This window comes from Phascolarctos cinereus, unplaced genomic scaffold, assembly GCF_003287225.1.
Source record: "Phascolarctos cinereus isolate Bilbo 61053 unplaced genomic scaffold, phaCin_HiC Scaffold_7;HRSCAF=346, whole genome shotgun sequence".
Taxonomy (NCBI): Eukaryota; Metazoa; Chordata; class Mammalia; order Diprotodontia; family Phascolarctidae; genus Phascolarctos; species Phascolarctos cinereus.
In genome coordinates, this window is record NW_027556180.1 from 20,504,477 (window position 1) to 20,525,108 (window position 20,632).

Consider the following 20,632-nt stretch of genomic DNA (forward strand, 5'->3'; position numbering starts at 1 on the left):
CACAGACCTAATCTTGTCACTTGCCTGCTCAGAAATCTTCAAGGACTCCTTCCTGACTCTAGGATAAAACGTGAAATCCTCAGTCTGGCATTCAAAGCCCTCAATAATCGACCTCCCACCTATATTTCTAACTGGGCTCGCCATTCAAACTCCCATCCCCCATTTCTCCTTCTCAAAATGACTTTGTGTATTCATTGTTGTTATCATGCACCCTTCTCACCATCCCCAGGCTGCCCAAGTACAAGGACAATCTCTCGCTGTCTTTGTATTGCACCTTTTAGGCAATTATTACATTTTTAAGTGAATTATAATTCAAGAGTTGGTCTCAGTTTTTCACACTGCACTCCTCTTTCTTTTCCCCCATCTTTCTATCTTACCTTTCTCCCTTATTTGCCTACTTCTCCCTTTTCATGATTTCCTCGATGTTTCTGATCTCTCCTTCAGGCAAGTAGGTGGCATCGTGGCTAGAGTACTGTACTTGGAGGCAGGAAGACCTGCGTTCACATCCTGCCTCAAACAAGTCTCTGATAAGACGAGTATGTGATGCCGGACCAATGAGGTTCAGTTTCATCTGTAAAATGGGGGTAATAACACTATCTACATCTCTGGGTTGTTGTGAAGACCAAGTGATACAACATATGTAAAACTCTTTGGGAGCCTTGCCGTGCCATAGAAATGCTAGTTACTGGTATCGTTGTTGTTATCATGATCATAATTATATTAATATTATTATCAATTATATCTCCCCAGATCCTTACAAGCTAGTTACAGCCCTGCTTCCTGTAATTTTACATTTTCTACCATTGGTGCTGACTTTCATGTTGGATTTGCCTGGGTGCGGAGCAGCCAAAACCTTAATGAACAGTTAGGACGTGTTTTGCAGCATCAGTGTTAACTGTGGTGTAGACAGTGGGAGGGTGGTGGAGATGGGCAGACTTTCCTTTGTACTTCAAAGACATCCCGGTGGATAAGCTAGTGATGACCTCACTAGCAAGGATAGTCTGGCAACGTGAAAGTATGTATTAGGGTTGGGAGGATGGTATGAATTAGAAAGTTGAGACTGGCCTTGAAGCATTGTTTGTGCAGGAAGTCCTGGAGGTAAACAAGATGATCTCAGAGGTTCCTAGCACCCAGGCTCACATTCGATCTTAGTCTTGTCTTACAGGAGGAAAACTTGCATCTCTGTGCTTTTCCTAGCCCCATGTTAGGATGTGATACTGAACCTTGTGATCTCTTGTTTGCCTGGCTTCCTTTATTTAACCCTTAAGATCCCATTGGCAAAAACCATATACATCTAAGAAGGGGGTTGACCCTCCTATTGGGTCAGTCATAGCTCCTCCAGGATGCGCCAGCATACTAAGCCCAGACCCCATAAATGCCTGTGACTTTGGTGGCAGCTTCAGGTATTTGGCCACATCTAGTTCCAAACCTGACCACCATGTTTCCTATTATTTATTCCCTTTCCTGCATCCCCAGCCAAACTGGCAACTAAAAATGACTGAATATTTATTCAGCACTTATTTTGTGCACTGAACAGGTGCTCAGCATAAATACATAAAAGTGAGCCGGCACCTGCCCTCCCAGAGCGTATATTCTAATAGAGGAAGACAATACCTAGAGGAGAGTCACGTTCAGGGAAGGTGAAGTCTCAGCAATGGTAAGTGGAGCAGAGCGAGAGGAGAAATGCAAGGGAGGGATGGAAAGTGTGGCAAGATTCTCAGGCTGGCAGGATTGGATAGGAAGCATAGTCTGGGCCCAGTCTCCACGGTGGGTTGGATGCATTTTCACTCACCCACCAATCAGATGGCTCAGCCCCAGGGCAGAGTTCCAAATCTGAATGAATTCAGTCCTCCAGGGTGAAGGGAGAAGACAAGGACCCTGGACAACCCAGATTACTAGTTGCTTCTTATTCTTGGCATGGATTCACGCAAGCTGCTCTCTGCCCTGGCTAAAAGGCAATGTCTCCTCATCTCTGCCTTGCAAACAATCAGTCTCTTCCTTCAAAGCTCAGACAAGGTGCCACATCTTTCACCAAGCCTCCCCTGTTTTCCCAACACTCCCTAAAAATGGTCTTCTAACCCTCCTTGGATTTAGAGAGAATACTTTGCCTTTATCTCTTCTTTGCAACCACCTCACACCTTTTTTGTTCCTTCTCATACAGATCTATGACCTGTATAGGTTGGAAGTGCCTCAGTATTAGAGATGGCACCATTTTTTAACTTTGTATGGCCATAGCCTATCACAACGCCTTGGAGAGTGGGTCCTTACTAAATGGCTTTGTTTGAGGTGGTTGAAATAAAATGACTTATTTCAATGAGCCTATAAAGTTATCATAGAGTAGCTGGTCCCATTTGGCAATGTCTACCCCATGCAAAGATATTTTATATTTAAAGATGTGTAGTGAAAAAAAAAATTCTCACCCTTATGCTTATTAAGAATCAGTTGGGCTATATTCAAAGGTCCCCATTCCTCTACCAGGCCCGGTAACATGCCAGCACTCTGGAAAACTCTCCAAACTGGAACTTGAATCCCTCTCTTGGGCTCTTTAAGATTCTCAACTCTTGGATTTTCTCATCCCTCCCATGAGAGCAGGTCTTCTGTGGGTTGAGTGGGTCCCCAGCCATCATAGGATCTATAAGACCTGTTGGTAATTTGGAAAAAATGCTGAACTGGGAGCTGGGGGAATCCAATTCTACTTCTGGCTCTGGTACTAACTAGCTAAGGGACCTTGGGCAAGGGAATGAGCTTCTCTGGGCCTCAATTTCCTCATCTGTAAAATAAGGAAGTTGGACTGAGTCCTGAGCTCCCTCCTCCCCATAAACTGTCCCATTCCAAAGGATCAAGTTTGTACCTCTTGGACCAAGGAAGCCACAAATGTGAATCTCTCAGGAAGCCTGCTCTTAGATTACAGGTGCCTATGTTAGTCACCTTGCTCCCCTCCATGAACCCTCAGATCCAAGTATAAATGATGCTCCATCTTCCAACCACGCCTTTGTCCTGGCCCGTCCCCAATGCCTGGAATGCCCTCCCTCCTCACCTCTGCCTTCTGGCTTCCCCTGCTTCAAGAATCAGCTCAGCTCCCACTTTCTGCAAGAGGCCTTCCCATCTTCCCCATTCACAAGTGTCTAGTAAGGGGGTTTCTAATTCAAAGATCAGAAAGAACCATCAATAGTAGAGATTGGACATGCACCTAATCAATGACAGAAAAGAAAAAGAAGAAACCTCATAGTTTGGGAGTACATTAGAGCTGGAAGGGACCCCACCCCCATCCCACCCCACCCCCAATCCAACAGATGAGGAGACCAGAGAGGCTGCCCAAGGCTGCACAGCAGCGTCAGGAGGCAGGATTCAGGTCCCTCACATTCTTCCTTTCTTATGGCCCAACCCTACTCCATTATCATGCATTCATATAACATTCTTTGTCCAGCCATCCTCTAGATGACAGGCACCCATTTTGTTTCCAAAGTTGTGCTACCACAGAGTTGCTGTGGATATGCAGTTCCATAGGGGACCTTCCATTCTGTCATTGGCCTCCTTAGGGAATGGTCCCAGGAGCATGGGGTTGCTTGGTCTAAGGGTATAAACAATTTGGTGACATTTTCCCCGTGTTTCCAAATGGTTTTCCAGATGGGTAGCCTGTGACTTAACTATGCTGCTATACTCCTACAGAGTTACCTGTGCCTGTCTGGGGAGGGGAGCAAGAGAAACCTTCTTTTATTAAGGACAATAGCACTGTGCATCAGGGGCTTCAGATTCTCAGCCTTATTCCCTGAAGCTTGTGCTAAGGGTGAGGATGCCAGAAATCACGAGGCTGAAGATCCCATGGAGGCCAGGGGCTCCTGCTAATTGCTTCAAAACAGACCATATGGCAAAACCTGGGAAAAGCATAAACATCTTACAAACGAAATTAGCCTCGTTCTGGGGCCTTTTGGGAACGTGCCACGTGAAGTCAGTTCTTAGTCAATTCAGAGGGGAGGGGGTATGTGTGTGTGTGTATAGCACATTAGTCCATGTGAGGACTAATATGCTGTATTATTTAAATCTTACATTTGTATCAAGAAATTTGTGGGGAAAAAAGGATAGCATCAGACCCCTGAACAGCACTTCTGAGCCTGGGCCAAAGCAGCAGGGAAGATGCTCTTAAAACAACTTTGTAAGATGAATTTGGCTGGGGGTGGGGGAAAGAAACCTTGGGCCTTGGAATGACCCTAGAGATGCCCTGGGGTACCAGGAGGCCATTGCTGGAGAATGAGTTGGGGGGGGCAGCAAGTAGAGGTGGGAGAGCTCACCTGGGCTGAATTAGTCACTGGAGGGAAGAAGGGCACCATCTGGTAGCTTCCTAATTTAACTAATTATTCTTGCTAACTAGTGCTGGGTTCAGTCGTTTTTCTACCTGCTCAGGAGTACACCACTCTCTGAATTTAGACACTCTGGGAAAAAGACCCAGTTGACTCACCTTAGCTATGGCTCTAGTAATCACTTATTCCTGCTTACTTCATCATTCTAGGATGTAGTTTCCTGGTCTATACAATAAGAAGGTTGGATTAGATGTCCTATAAGGTCCCTCCCAGCCCCTTACATGGGCCATGATACAGAGGCAGGAATGAGTGGGGCTTGTGCCCAAGGGACCTAAAGACACTTCTGTGATTAGGTCAGGAAAGCCCTGGTGGACTTCGCGAAGGAAGAAGACATTAGATTTCTAAGGTGGGACTGGGCCAGTCGGAGGAATTGGGATTTGATCTGAGAAGCCAAAAATGATCTGTCCTAATCTTCCCCAACTCTGATCCCCTCCCCCCAAATGACGCTGTAGTTAATTACTTTTGTTTATTACTATTGAATCTCTTTCTATCTATTTTGTAGATACTTACATGCGTCCTTATAAAGCTCTTAGCACAGTGCCTGATACATAGTAGGTGCTTTTTAATGTCCTTCATTTTTCTCCCCCATTCAAATGGAAACTTTTGCTGTTGCTTCTTATTCTGTTCTTTGGATGTGTATCTCTAGGTCCCAGCACAGTACCTGGCGCATAGCAGGTGCTTAATCAATGCTTGTTGCATTGCTTTGGAGGGGGAGGAGCAACCGAGGGTCTCGTGCCAGTGAAAAACAACTTAATGTGGAATTAAGAGAGTTAAGGGGAAAGGGAGAAAAAGAAAAACTTCTTTTGACCAGTTATATCAATTAAGACCTGAAAGTTTAAAGCTGTTATCATTCACTTCTCTGGGCTTCAGTTTCCTAACCTAGAAAATAAATGATAACACCTGCCTTACCTACCTCGTAGGATAACTACAAGGATCAGAGGAGCATAGATTTAAAGCTAGAAAGGACCTTAGAGTCCATTTACTCCAACCACCTCTTTTTACAGATGAAGAAATTGAGGCTCAAATAGTTGAGTGACTTCCGTAGGGTTAGTATCAGGGGCAGGATTTGAATTCAGGTTTTCCCTGACTCCAAGGCTGAAAATCTATCTACTGAACTACCTAGCTGCCTCAAAGAAATCAATCAAATTAACTAACATACTCAAAAGTGCCTTGAGTTTTACTAGGGAAATTATCAGGCTAGAGTTGTTATTATTATTATTAATGTTCATCTAGGTGCATATATTTATGTTCATAATCAATTATGAAAATAGCCAAGTGGAAGTCATTGTGGGTTTCTGAGTGGAAGAGGGACAGGCTGAAGACTGAGTTGGATGACAGTCATTGAATTGCAGGGAGGAAGGAAAGTCTGATGTCATAATCCAAGCATGAATAGCTGAAGCCTGAACGAGGCTGTTGGTGGCTGTGAAAACCAAGAGAAGGAACCAGTGAAAGAGGCATCTGTTATTGTGACAAAAAGAACCCAGAATACATGGGACTGTGACCCCAGAGACCCAAGAGGACAAAGGGCAAACTGGAAAGGGGAATTGGCCATTGGAACCGTCTGTGTCTCTGTTTACCTGGACTGGAACAGTGGAAATACCATTGGGTCAGAGTCCAAGGACCTGGGTTCAAATTCTATTCCTGCCACTGACTACCTACATGACTTTTGGCCAGTCATCTAACATTTATGTATCTCTTTTTCTTCATATAAAATTGGAAAGTAGCACATAGAATGAGCTCTACCTCTGGAATCAGAGCCTGGGTCCAAATGCCACCTCTATCTATGTGACTTGGGTGTGTGTGTGTGTGTGTGTGTGTATACATATACATACATGTGTATATATAAATATACGTATATATGTGTGTATATATGTGTGTGTATATGTGTATATATAACACCTGGGTCTCAGCTTCCGCATCTAGAAAACAAGATAAGTTGGATTAGATCCCTCTGAGGTTCCTTCCAGCTGATGGTCCCAAAACAGTTTTGTCTTTATTTCTCTTTTACCAAATATCCCTTTTTGTACTCATTTACTTTGAGCATTGACTAGTACAAGTCTTCTCATGATGATGATGATGATGGTGGTGGTGATAGCTGGCATTCATATTGTATAACGTTTTAAAGATCTGCAAAGCATTATGCACATGTTATTTCATCTGATCCTGAAAACAACCCTGTGAAACGAATGGTATCATTATCATCCCTGTCTTACAGCCGAGAAAACAGGCTGGAAAAAGCTAAGGGACTCTCCCAGGGTCACATACCTAGTAAGTGTCTGAAGCAGGACTTGAACTCAGATCTTCCTGACTCAAGTCCTGTGTGCTACCCACTGCCCCACCTAGCTGACTATAAATGCAAGCACTGGGTGAGGGGGAATTGGGTTATTTCTGAAAGGTTCTTGGGCTCCTACAGCCCTACCATTAAACACTACACTGGCCAGACCATCCCCTGGGCAATTGCATTCGAAAGAGGGTATTCAGTGGCCCCCGGGGGGGTGGGGAATGAGGGGCTGTCATGCCCTTTGACTCTACCAGACTGTGAAGTGTGTAAGGCATGGGGATGGAGAAAGTGTGGAGGAAGCATTCCCTCCCTTCCCCCCTCCCCAACTCCTTACCCCCACCCCATGTTGGTGCCCTGTGGCAAAGCCCTTTTAGCCTGGGGCAAGTTCTAGTTTTGCCCCTGTTAGAGTCCTTGTGAGCCTTGGCAGTCTTGCTACAGAAGATGGCACGGGGGAATTCAGCAAGAGGGTATGGGCAGTGATAGCCCAGGGCTAAATACAGCTGAATCCAAAGATGATTTTAGTTTTGCTGGGCTATGAACTACTTTCCTGATTCCTAAAGATGAGACTCTGTACCTCAATTCCGGTGGAAAGAAGGGATTTGGAACCAGAGGGTAGAGAATCCATTCCACTTCTGATGCTTACTCGCTGCCTGACCTTGGACGAGGGACTCATTAGCCTCTCCTGGCCTCGGTTTGCTGAGCTCTAAATGAGGGGGTTGGAATAGCCAACCTCCGAGGCTCCTTCCAGATCTCAATCTGGGAATCAATGATTCTTTGCTTTTCATCATCACCACAGCCTGAAGGTGCCACAGTGTGGATTTTTAGTATTTCCAAAAGCTGATTTTTCATAGTTTGTTCCAGCCACGACCAAAAGAGGTAGATTTGCCAAACCTCCTCATGTGCAGGGGAGATACACAGGCGATGTGCAGCTGTTCCCCTCCTGCCTCATTGGTTTGGACTCACGGGGTCAGAGGAGGGAAGAACCCAAAGGACATTAATCCTGGGAAAACAATAGGGCTTTGAAACTTACAAATGCATATAGATGCCCATGGGCTCAACTAGGGGAAAAAAGTAAAATCATCTGGCCCCGACTGCCACATTGATTGAATGCCTAATAAGTGATGCTAAGTTTGGCAATAGCCCATTATTTGAAATGCTTGGAATTGTATTTGCCCCCAGTGGAATTGACTAAGAAAAAAAAGAAAATATAATGTATAATGATATATTTGGCATTGGTCTTATAGATGAGGTCAACATCCTTATTGAGAGAGTTGGCTGTTTTCCATAGACGAAATCACCCGAAAAAGAATTAGGCGCACATGAGAATCTAAGGATGGAGTTTCAAAGGCTGGAGACAATCAGCTTGGTGGAAATATAAGATGCGGGTGCTATGAAGGTGAATGAATCTTGTCTGGCCTTGAGGAGTAGGTATTGGGCTAAGTTTTGGTCTTGTTTTTTTAAAGCTTCCGTCATTTCTAAGTTACCTATTAACTTAAGGGTTATAAAATGTGCCAGTCAAGAGAGCTCCTATCTTCAGAAAATCGCAGATCTTTGATGTGGTGCAATGTTTTTAGTAATAAGCATCCCGCTATACTCAGAAAATGACCTTAGAGTTGTAGTGGTAATAACAACAACAAAAATAGTGATGATAATAATAATAAAAAACAGCTACCACTTGCGTGGCATTTTAGCATTTATACAATACTTGGCAGAACACTTTCCATACATTCCCCCAGTTGCTCCTGACAAGCTAGTGAAGTGGGTGCTATGATTATGCTCATTCTATGGAGGAAAAAACAGAAGTTCATAAAAGGAAGTGACTTGCCATGCGCCATGCAGCTAAGCTTCAAATGTGCAGTTGGAACCCAGGTCCTCATAACTTCAAGACTGATATCCTTTCCATTCTACTGCTTTACCTCTCAGTAGGTGAAGATGGTTAGAGAATGAAGCCAAATGTTAACTTTGAGGGAACTAGTTGTGTTCAGTGTAAATTAAAATATGGAAATCTGCCCCCCCACTCCGTTCCCACCGTCAGGCTAACCCCTCCAAGTCGTGAAATCAAAAGTGTATTCCTGCATCTTTTTTTTTCTTGATGCTTTAGCTTCTAGAAAATTTGAGCCAGCTTTTTTGGTAAGGATGTTGACCTTAGCCACACCCTCAGTGCCAAATATGTCCTTATGCATTGCATTTCTTTTTTCTTTGACAAATATTCATTTAATATGTAACAAGTATTTAACAAATATCTAACAATATTTAACAAATATTTATTTGGACTTTTACACTGAGGTAAATAGGGTAGTGGAAAACATATTGTACTGATACTTTGTGATTGATTAAAGAAGACTAAATTGGTACCTTTTAAACATACAGAGAGAGAGTTACTCTCCTTCTGTAAGGAACTCTCCCTTGTAACAAAGAAGTACAACAAATTGATATACTGTCCACATCTGGCAATGTATGCCTCATTACACCCACATAGGCCACCATGTCTCTGAAAGGAGGCAGGAGACACACTTCATATCAGACATGAGTGGTCCCTGTACTGATCAGAGTTCTTCACTGTATTTCTTGGAAAGTCCACTTCAGTGACCCAGTTTGCAGACCTTTAGGACCTTAGGCTTGGTTTTCGTATGAAATTCGGTGAGTTTTCCTACTACTTTTATATAGAATGGGAAAAAGACCCACCAGGAGGGACATTGATGAACAAAGTTGATTTAACTTGGCATTTTTAATAGATTGCAATATCTTGGAGATTTTAATTTCAAGAGATACTTAATTCTGTTTTGCCAAGATGGCCTCCTGTGCTCAGGCCTACATTCTTGAAATGTATACATACAAAGTTGAAAAAGTTATTAATAAAATTAAAATTATCCTTATTTACCTGTACAAGCTTTTAGTTGCTTTTTAAGGGCTTGGGGCTTCCCTAGAAAGCTCTAGTAGTAAATCCGTAAAGTCAGCATTGTAATTGTATATGCAACAATAATCATTTAGCTATGTGTATCATACACAAAAGAACAAGTAATACAATTCCCCTTGTACTCTGGATATGTGCCAAAAGGAAGAAGAGGCATTCTGTGAAAGGCAGAGAGTTGCAGCCTGCTCTAGTGGGTACACTCCGTGTTTGGATTCAGAAAGCCCTGGGCTCAAATCCTACCAATGCCCCTGGCTCAGGGACTGTGAGTGCTCCAGCAGCTCTGTAATGATACAGATACAGAGGAGTCCTTGATTTGTGCTGCTGGAAGGACATTCAATGCCTAGAGTGACCCACATTAATGAAATCATAGGTTTGGGCCCTCTCTCCATTCCCCACATGGATTCAGCAGACCCAGCCCTGCTCCCTGACAACCTGTGTGGACTTGGATGAGTGGTTTCACTTCTTTGGGGTTCAGCCACCTCATCTGTGAAAAGGAATAGCTTTAGGTCATATGATCTCCAAAGTCCACATTTAGTTCTGACTCTCGTCTGTGAGACTGTGAGAAAGCAGAGTTAGGAGCTGGTCATTGCAGAAGTGCTGAAGACACTGTGCGGAAACCAGAAGGTTCTGGGTCCCTCCTTAGCCCTGGCCGGCTATGTGACCTTGGTCAAATGACCTGACTCTCTAGTCCTTGGGTTTTTCTCAAGAAAATAAGGACTAGATAACACCAAAGATTCCTTCTAACATTATCATTCTATGATCTGTAACTCTGAGTCTGTAATGCGATGTAGTGAGCACCAAATTGTCCCCCTTCCCTGAATTCAAAATTGATGTGATATCCAACAACATAGCGTGGGAAGGGGCAGCTAGGTAGCGCAGTGGATGGAGCTCTGGCCTTGGAATGAGGAGGACCTGAGTTCAAATGTGACCTCAGACACATGACACTTACTAGCTGTGCGACCCTGAGCAAGTCACTTAACCCTGGTTGCCTCACCAAAAGGCAAAAAAAAAAAAAACACATAGCTTGGAAAGCCAAGATCTCATAGCTGCTCTCCTTCCAGGATTCCCTCTGTTTCTTGATGACTGTTTACTTTTTTCTATATTTTGGAGTTGTCTTGGTGGGATTCCATAGGAGAAAGGAAGGATATTGTAAATACCTGTAAATCACCTCCAGTCTAATTTTACAGCTTTTCTCCTGCCCACACTGACTTTTTTCCCTAAAAAAGGATGGAGCATGTGTACAAAGCAAATCGAACAGCCTTAATCAAAATCATCATAACAACTAGCAATTATAGAGCGCTTTAAGATTTGCAAAGCACTTTACATACATTACTGAATTTGAGCCTGACAAAAACCCTGTGAGGTAGGTGCTATCATCATCATCATCATCATCATTATTCCCATTTTACAGATGAAGAAACTGAGACTGAGAAAGGTTAGGTGACTTGTCCAGGGTGACCCAGCTAGTAAGTGCCTGAGTCAGAATTTGAACTCAGGTCTTCCTGACTCCAGGCCCAGTTCTACTCACTCTGCCACCTAGCTGCTTCAAATTGCAAATCAAGTTGTGTTACATAAAGTGCTATAAAATGTTAATTATTAATCTTTTGCTACATTCCAAATCTTGCATAATCAGGATGGGTTCTGAAGTGGGGTGAGAGAGCATGTTGTATTTTCAGCAGGGTGGCAGAAGAGCCTGGCATGCTATGGGCACATAATGCATGTTGGTTGATTGATTAGAGGAGCGAATGTTGGGGCAGGGAAAGGGGGTCCACATGTATATGCAAGGAAGATGGTGGCATGGAAATGGAACTGAATTTGGAGTCAGAAGACTTGGTTAAATTCTGGCATCACTTTTTGTGTCTGTGTGACCTTAACTATTCCAAGCCTCAGTTTCCTATTCTGTAAAATAAGGGCATTGGACTAGATGACCTCTGAGGTCCTTTTCTGATCTAAATCTATGATTCCATGTTATTGACACAAAGACCTCTTGGTTTGAAGGGAATTGTTTCCCCATTTAACTTTGTTTAGACTAGTTGACTAAGAGAGAGAAAATCTCATTGTCTCATCGATCAATCAAAAAGCATTTTATCAAGCACCTATGCGCCAGATGCTGTTGTAAGTGCTGGAGTTACAAAGAAAGGAGATAGATAGAGAGATAGATAGATAGATAGATAGATAGATAGATAGATAGATAGATAGATAGATAGATAGATGATAGATAGATAGATAGATGATAGATAGATAGATAGATAGATAGATAGATAGATAGATAGATAGATGCTAGATAGATAGATAGATAGATGATAGATAGATAGATAGATAGATGATAGATGATAGATAGATAGATAGATAGATAGATAGATAGATAGATAGATAGATAGATAGATAGATGATAGATAGATAGATAGATAGATGATAGATGATAGATAGATAGATAGATAGATAGATAGATAGATGATAGATAGATAGATAGATAGATAGATAGATAGATAGATAGATGCTAGATAGATAGATAGATAGATAGATGATAGATAGATAGATAGATAGATGATAGATGATAGATAGATAGATAGATAGATAGATAGATAGATAGATAGATAGATGATAGGTAGATAGATAGATAGATGATAGATAGATAGATAGATAGATAGATAGATAGATAGATAGATAGATAGATAGATAGATAGATATAGCCCCTGCCTTCAAGGAGTTTGCATTCCAATGGGGAAGCTTATGTGCAAATTACCAGGTACATACAAGATGTGTGCAATGTAGATGGAATGCAGTCTAAGAGGTGAAGGGGCTAGCACATTGGTGGACTGGGAAAAACTTTCTGTAGAATCACCTTGTCCCCTCCTGCCAAAGACTGGGTCAAGATAATGACAACAATCCCAGAGATATGATGAAATGAAATAACAGATTTCTGATTTCAGAGAAGGGGCCAGCCCAGGGCACCAAGCCAAAGCACCTCATGTTTCACTTCAGCCTCCCACAAACATTTCTGCCGCCTTTGTTATGAATCAGCCACGTGGGCATAATTCCCTTCTAATGTTACAGACCTAAGAAACTTAGCAGTGAGGTCGAGCATGGTGCACTTATCGGTACCTTTGGTTCTGTTTCCAAAATTCTAGGCACAGAAAAATGAGAGAGAATCTATCAGGCAGAAGTTGGCGCTTGGGAGTTTCTTTGATGATGGCCCGGGAATTTATACCAGCTGCAGCAAAAGTGGGAAACCAAGCCTTTCCTCCCGGTGAGTCACCTGTTCCTTGGAATCACTGTCTCTGATATGTCTATTTGCACGTGTACCCCTGCCCAATCAGTTTTTACATCTGCCTAAAGTTGGACAGAATATGTCTCAAGTGAAAAACGACCTTGAAGAAGCTTTGAGTAATGGTATCCTTCGAGTGGCCGTCTCAATTCAAGGTGGTTTACTGGGTTGTTGGGTTGTGTTGTTGTTGTTGTTGTTGTTTTAATTTTTCTTTTCTAGTGGCCAAGTTGTCTGAGGTCAGCTTTCTATCTTTCACTTTTCTAGACCTATTTCAGTTATGACTTAGTATTTGCCAGGATGGAATTGAGCCACCCTGAGGCAGCCACAGAAGCAGCCAAAGCAAGGTGGCAGCCCACCAACATTTCCATTAAGCCCTCCCGAAGCTGCCAGCATCGTCCATGCAATGCTGTGGATGGCAGGGAATGGAGGTGATTCTAAGAACTCCAGGGTCCAGGCTCAGAGTTACATTGAGACTCTCATTCTCACTTGTCCCCAGGCTGATTTTCTTGAAGGATCATTTGAATTTATTTAAAGTTCTAAAGTCCTTGGGGAGCAGTCAGTGCAAAGAGTGCAGAAGCAGCTGGGGTGCGGGCACTGACATCACCTGTACTCCTTCAGCAAAGTGGAAACAAATGATCTCAGCAACTAATTCACAAGAGGAAATAATGAAAATGAGCAGCTCCCCTATGGTGTGGCTTCCCACCCCCATTTCCAGCTGCCTCCTGGTGTCCCTGGGGTCCCACAGGATCCTTGTACCCTGTGGTCCCTCTCGCCACCTACGCTCCCTAGCTGAATTTGTAAACCCATTCAGTTAGGAGTTTGGATTTGTCAGGGTAGAACTGAGTCACCTGCGGTTCAAGTACTGCTTGGATGAGGCCCCTGAATACCTTTTTTTAAGAGGAAATCAGAACTAAGTGACTGGCCCAGGGTCACACAACTAATAAGTGTCTGGGGTCAAATTTGAACTCAGGTCCTCCTGACTCCATGGCCTTTGCTCTGTCAACTGCGGCACCCAGATACCTTGGGTTTTTCTTTTCTTTTTCTTTTCTTTTCTTTACCCCCACATGCCTTTTAAAGCAGTTAGATGGCACAGTGGATAGAGCATTAGACTTGGAGTCAGGAAGACCTCAGTTCAAATCCTTCCTCAGACACTTAACAACTGTGTGACTCTAGGCAAGTCATTTAATCTCACTTAAAATCAGTTTCTTCAGGTGTAAAATAGAAATGATAATAGCACCCACACCGCAGGGCTAAGATGAGGCTCAAATGATATAACATGTGAAGGGCTCTATAAATGCTGGTTATTATTGATAATGTTATTATTTTTATGAAGCTTGCCCTTGGCACCAACATCCCCGTTACATCTTTGACTGGCCTTGATTTATGTGGCTGCCCAATCTTTTGTTCTTCCCTTTGGTTTTTTTTTAAAGACCATTACTTTAAGACAACTCTTTAAATATACTGTGATGGGTTGTACTTCTTCCAAATGGTGGTCCTTATTGTAAACAAAGACCCTAGGTCCACAAATCCTGAGCTGAAAAGGAACTCCAAGGTTGTCTGGTCCAGTCTCCTCCTTTTCCAGATGAGGAAGATGAGGAAGGCCTAGGGAGCTTACATGAGTGCCCAAGGACAGACAAGTGGGAAGGGTCAGAGGTGAGATCCAAACCTGGGTCCTCTGACTCTGTTCCAGAGCTTGAAGGTGATAGCAATGGTGAGGAGATGCTCCTTTCACCTTGAGTTTCTAGATCCCTCTTCAACTTAGAAACTCTCCCTTTTTCCTCCAAGGTCCTCATAAAGAAAAATAAAATGTTCTTTATGAATGGAAGCCATTATGAAACCATTCTGCCATTTGGGGGCAGATTGTAGCAAGGTACAATAACGAAAAAATCTCTGGAGTCCACAGACCTGGATTATCCTCTTGTAACGGTTGTAACCTTGGGCTTTATCTCCTCATCTTTCTGGCCTCAGTTTCCTCATTTGTAGAATGAGGGGACTGATCTTTCCTAATTCTTTAGTTCCACAGCTCTGTGAGAGCCATGATGGATTCATCAGTGTGGGCGCTCCTTCCACCAGGGCTAATCTCACCTCACCCTCCCCTTCTCCTCCCTGTCCTTCCGTATCCTCCATAGACCATTCTTGTAAAGATTTTATGGAGATGGGAAAGTAGGTGTATGGATTAGCAGTTGCTGATGTCTTCTAATCTAATTCATCTTTGTTTTTCAATAATACCATTCATGATCTGTTCCATTCTTTTGGAATCTTTACCTCTTTGGAATATATATTAAAGATAAATGCCTGATGACCTTAAAAAGTCACCTCTAAAACAAGTTCCTTCTGTGCGTGCTCAGTCGATCTAGTTGCCCTTCCATGCGTTATCTCCACGTACAAGCAGAAGTGGTAGAGTTCAGACGTAATTGCTTGACAACCATCATGTTCGATGAGGCTAGATCATTATAAGCATTCTGACAAATTCGTTTTGTTTCAGACTCTCTTGTCATCTATTCATAGATTTCAAACTGAGGGAAACCTTTAGGGCCATTTCATCCAACCCTTTCATTTTGCAGTTGGGAACTGAAGAGGGCAATTAACTTGCCCAAAGCCATGCAATGGCAATGCTTGGCTTAAACCCAGATCTTCTGACTCCAAAGCCTGTGTTCTTTCCCTCACATCCACTCTCACAACACGTTTTGAGAAGAAATCAGCCTCTGTGGATCTCATTCTGGATAAAATGTCTCATATTCTGGGTTATTTATCTCCCTTGAAATTGTTTCTACCTTCTAGAAGCAGGGTCTAGTTACATTCCCACCATCTACCAACCGAACATATCATAGACTGTGTTATGGCCCTTTTAGACAATCCAACAAGGTTATTACTTTTAAGGCTGTATATCATCAGCTCTGCGTCGGTTCTTTGTGTTGAAGCTATGATACGTCTGTAAAGAATGTAAGAGGCTCTTGTTCTCCGGGGCCGTTAGGAATTAGACAGGATTGTATTCAAAGAATAGAAATTATGGTTAATAACTCCCAGTGATAATCCCTGGGCTTCTATTCCATATTTATGGGTAATTCTTCTGCCTTATAGGTGTATGTTAAGCATTTTAAGGAATATTAACACTTTTAGTTCACTTTCAAGCAAAACCTGGGAAATAGATTAATGTCATATATGACTGAATCTCTCCCCAGAGGCCTTGAAGAGCCCAGTGGAAACTTGAAGCTTTGTATGAGTCAGAACCACCTATATGCAAAGATACACAGAGAGACAGAGAGAGAAAGAGGAGAGGAGAGAAGAGAGATACAGAGGCAGAGAAACAAAGGCAGAGAGAGACAGAGTCAGAGAGAGGCAGAGACAGAGAGAGAGAAAGATGGAGAGATAGAGAAGAGAGAGAGAGAGAGACAGAAAGGAGAGAGAGTGACAGAGTGACAGGGAAAGAGAGAGACAGAGAGAGAGAAAGATGGGGAGATAGAGAAGAGAGAGAGAGACAGAAAGGAGAGAGAGTGACAGAGTGACAGGGAAAGAGAGAGACAGAGAAAGAGGAGAGAGAGAGATGGGGAAGAAAGAGAGGAGAGAAGAGGAGAGGACAGAGAGACATAGAGAGAGGAGAGAGATTCAGACAGAGAGAGAGGGAGAGAGAGAACCAACTATATTTAAGGCAATAGCTCACACTTTATAATAATGAGGCAGAGAAATTAATGGTCAACAAATTGATGACTTACTTGAACCTGCCTGGGACAGCCTTTCTTCATCTGCAAAATGAGTAGGTTGGATTAGCTTTTTGGTCTAAGAAAACTTTTACTCCCTTAAAAATTATTGAGCCCCCCCCAAGAACTTTATGTGGGTTATATGTACCATATTAAAAATTAAAATGTCTCACTCTTGTTATGAAAATTGTTTTGATCTATTGGGCCCCGAAAGGGTCTGGGACCCACAGGAGTCCAGGGTCCCCAGACCATATTTTGAGAAGCTCCGGATTAAAGGAATGTCAAAGGTCCCTTCTGCCACCAAGACTTGGTCATTCTTCTGATGAAATGCGCCCAAGTTACAATCAAGAATAGGCACATTCTGCTGGAGCATAGCTTGAGCAAGATGGCTGACATCACGGGGCTGTGTCTAATTTAGCTTACCAAGAACAAGGTTTATTTTAACTTTTTTAAAAATTCTTACTGATGGCATTGGTTTTGATGCCACCTTCATGTCCCAAGATGTCCCTCTTCCCTAGCCAGAGAGCTTTATCTTAGAAGAAAGAATTTATAAAATCATCTTAGCAAAAATAACCAATCTGGTCATCCAAGGATGACCAGATGTATAGTACTCCACATCCACGACCCCCCACCTCTACAGAGAAGAAGGGACACGCATTCCCCTTCCCTCTTCTGTAGATCCAAGCCGAGTCATTATAATTATCCAATATTCTGTTTTGGCTTCTGTTGCTGTTCTTTCCATTTCTATTGCTAGCTTCCTGGTGTCTATTTTCCCCTCGTTTTGATTACTTCACTCTGGTATTTATATCAATTGCATTGACTATTGTCATTAAATTTGCATCTACTCTATAAGAATCCTGTTCAGGCAGCACCAGGGGCTTAGAGAGCGGCTCTTCCTGTGGTTTCTCTCGTTGCCTGGTCCGTGATGCCCTCTCCGTTGGTTTCCCTACCCGCTAGGCTCACCAGGATGTGGTGGCTCAGGAAGTGGTCTTTCTGTCAAGTCTAAAAGGTTGCATGATGTGAGTGGAAATGAAACTCGCCATAACCTCCAGGAGGACCTTGAATGGCCCACCAACGCTTGAGGAATGGGTACTTCCTCCATTCCTTGTCTCCCTCAACTCCGTAGCTTCCTTGCTTACCCTTCTGACTGCTCACTGAGTGAGGCTTTCCCCGAAAGGAGCAAAATCAGTCAATGCTTTTTAGAATTCTAAAAGCCATTCAATGAATGCTCTCAGCCAGGCCTTTAAAAAATTGCTCTGGCTTTGGTCATGCTTCTATGACCTAAAAAAAAACCAACAACAAGATTTAAAGAGGGATGGGGGCCAAAAATCAGCAAAGGAAAATCCCCCTAAGTGAAGTCGGTCTCTCCAGATCAGGAAGGCAGACATGGTGATTGGAGAGGTGGGCCCCACCCCAAGTGTCATACTGCCTTGACCCACACTGTGGGACCCTCCCTCCTTCATCAAGCCCCTCCACCTCCAGTGGCTTCATTGATTGATGTAAGTTGTAGAGGATGTGCTAATGAGCATTGATAGTGGGAGCTTCTTTCCTGGGAGCCTCGTATGCCAAAGAAATCACAATCTATTAAAAAAAAAAGAAAAGAAAAAGAAAAGAAATACTGTGTTTAGTTATATTCTCTTTTTTTTAAAATTGTGTTTATAGACATAGTTTAGCATGACTTTTTATACTCTGTTTATCCTTTTGTTAATCTAGGGGATGGAAACTTTCCTTCCGTACTAAAATGGATGAGCCTTTATAACATAAATATAGAAGTTTTGCTTTATATTCTGGGTCTGTGATGTTTGGGAGAAAATTCATGTTGTCAAGAAGCCACTTTAAGGAGTAAGATGCTCTCCTGTCTTCTCATATCTCACCCCATCCCTCTCATTCACTTGTGTGTCTTAGACATCTTTTCTCATAAAGTATAAATGTAATTAATGGGGTTGTGCTCCGAGAAGAGGAAATGTTGCAATTCTCCAGGCACTGGGGGTGATTGTCAGAAACAGAGATTCCCCCAGGGGCCCAGGGTGTGTTAGCAGCTGCTTTGCTGGGGATCACAGCTTACATGTCACTGTGATTCTAACATCCCTCAAATCTAGACTTTTGTGTCTTTCTTGTCCTTTTCCAGAGCTGGAATATGCAAGTAGAATGCTGAATATTTAAAGTCAAATTTAAAAAAAGATAATTTTCCTTAAAAGTCCTTTCAGATTCTTTGGACACAGTATTATTAGCAGCACGTTCATAGGTGGGTGAGCGTGGTATGTAGATAAAAACAAGCCTAAACCTTTGGCTATGGTTTACCTGGCAAATCCAACCAAAGTGATTTTGGAGAAAGAAAATTCTTTGCTTTTCAGTATCAGCAATAAGCAATAAATGTGCTGTCCTATAAGGAAAGGGGCCAGAATGGTTTAGAAGAACTCTAAGTGGAACATGGAAAAATTAGCTTTGTTTCAAAGCCATAATATAGCTTAGTCCGGCAGACCATGGAAAGAAAAGAATGTTCTTATAACATCTTCTATAGGAGCCCTGCAAGGATCTTTAGGAACTTATCATTGCTTTATTTATACAATTAGTTTCCTAGATTAAGGTATAAACTTGAGTTATATGCAAATGATCACATGTTCCAAATTAGTGAATGAATGACTTTGCTGGAAAATTCACAATGAATTTCAAGCTGTTTCATGCCCAGATGTCCAAAGTATACCCCCTGATGCTCTCAAATATTGCCCTTTTGAAGGATAACTTTTTTTTTTGGTGAGGGAGGAGATATAAGATATTGAATCTGATCAAAAGCAATTGAATTATGAAAAGTAATTTTATTCCTTTTCCAGAGCTGAAAGAGAAGCAAATTGCTATTAGGGAGCATTCCTTTGTCTAATAAATAGCTGCCTTTAAAGCGATGTCACAGGCCCCAGTTTAATTATGTACAATTAATTTTGTGCGAGCTCATTTCAACATGCAGTTAGCAGCATCACCAGCTGGACCCTCACTTGTGATTTTTTTCTTTTCGGTCACCCATGAGGACTAAATTGCCTGCATTTATTATAAGGGAGTGGGAAGTAGAGAGGAAAGGGCCAAAGGGCTGCTTTTTATATTTTTTAATGGCTACACTGGACAGGAGAATGTTAATTAAAGTATCTTCTAAGAAGTATTCATCTTTAAAAATGAAGATGCATCATCAGTGGGTGGCCTGGGGATTTTCTCACCAAGGCCCTGATTCCCATTGTGGGCTGGTTGCTTATGAGGTTAGGTGTACCCAGCCAATGAAAAGAGGAGCAGTAGCCATCCATCCATCAGTATGGGGGGGGGGGGGAACCAACGGTGGGAGCCAACATTTATTTAGCCTTTAGTGTTTGCAAAAGAGAGGGGAAATGGAGGGAATGGAAGAAAACCAGTCAAGTGAACAGGCATTTATGAAGCACTTACTAAGTGCCAAGAGCTGAGGATGCCAAGGCAAAAGATGGTCCCTGCCCTCAGGGAACGCACAATCTAATGGAGGTAACTTGCAAACAAAATAAAGACAGGATAAACTGGGACAATCACAAAGGGAAGGTCCTAGAATTGAGGAGATCAGGAAAGACTTCTTATAGAAGGTAGAATTTTAACTGGGACCTGAAGGAAGCCCAGTTAGGGTTGGATCCAGCCGTGATCAAATCCCGCCACTGCTGTATAACTAACTGCCAACTTCTCCGCGCCCCCAGGCACCTCTCTAAGACAAAAAAAATTGCTGAGCAGTCACCAGTCTGCACTGGTAGATGGAGTTTCCCCACTGGAAACACCCTATAGGTCTGAGCCAGAAAATAAAAAATGGCTTGTTACAAGACTGGAATGTTTACACACTTGATCTCATTTAATTGTAACCAAAAAGGGGAGGGGGACTCATGCCTCAGAGTTGGATTCTGTGGCCTCGAAGATCCTTTCCAGCTCTGAATCTGAGGGTCACCCTAGGATGTTCACAACCACCCTACGACGTAGGGGATTTTCTCATCTCCATTTTACAGTGGGCCAAGAGAGACCCAGAGCTTGTAAGCATAAGATCCAGACCTAAGACTTTTGTCAAGGGGCTCTTACCCTTTTGTGGGTCCTAGACCCCTTTGGCAGTCTGGTAAAGCC

General features: G+C 42.7%; 1 protein-coding gene across 10 annotated transcripts in view; it reads left to right on the forward strand.

Moving 5' to 3' along the window:
- SCHIP1 (schwannomin interacting protein 1) overlaps window positions 1–20,632 on the forward strand; it is a 652,642-nt gene that overhangs the window by 597,092 nt on the left and 34,918 nt on the right. For 9 of the 10 annotated variants that reach the window (XM_020988859.2, XM_020988861.2, XM_020988860.2 and 6 more), the window contains one exon: window positions 12,685–12,803. In XM_020988859.2, coding sequence (XP_020844518.1) covers window positions 12,685–12,803 — 119 coding nt within the window. Of the gene's footprint in view, window positions 1–12,684; window positions 12,808–20,632 lie in introns of all 10 variants that reach the window. The other variant, XM_078147597.1, reaches the window with a different exon arrangement.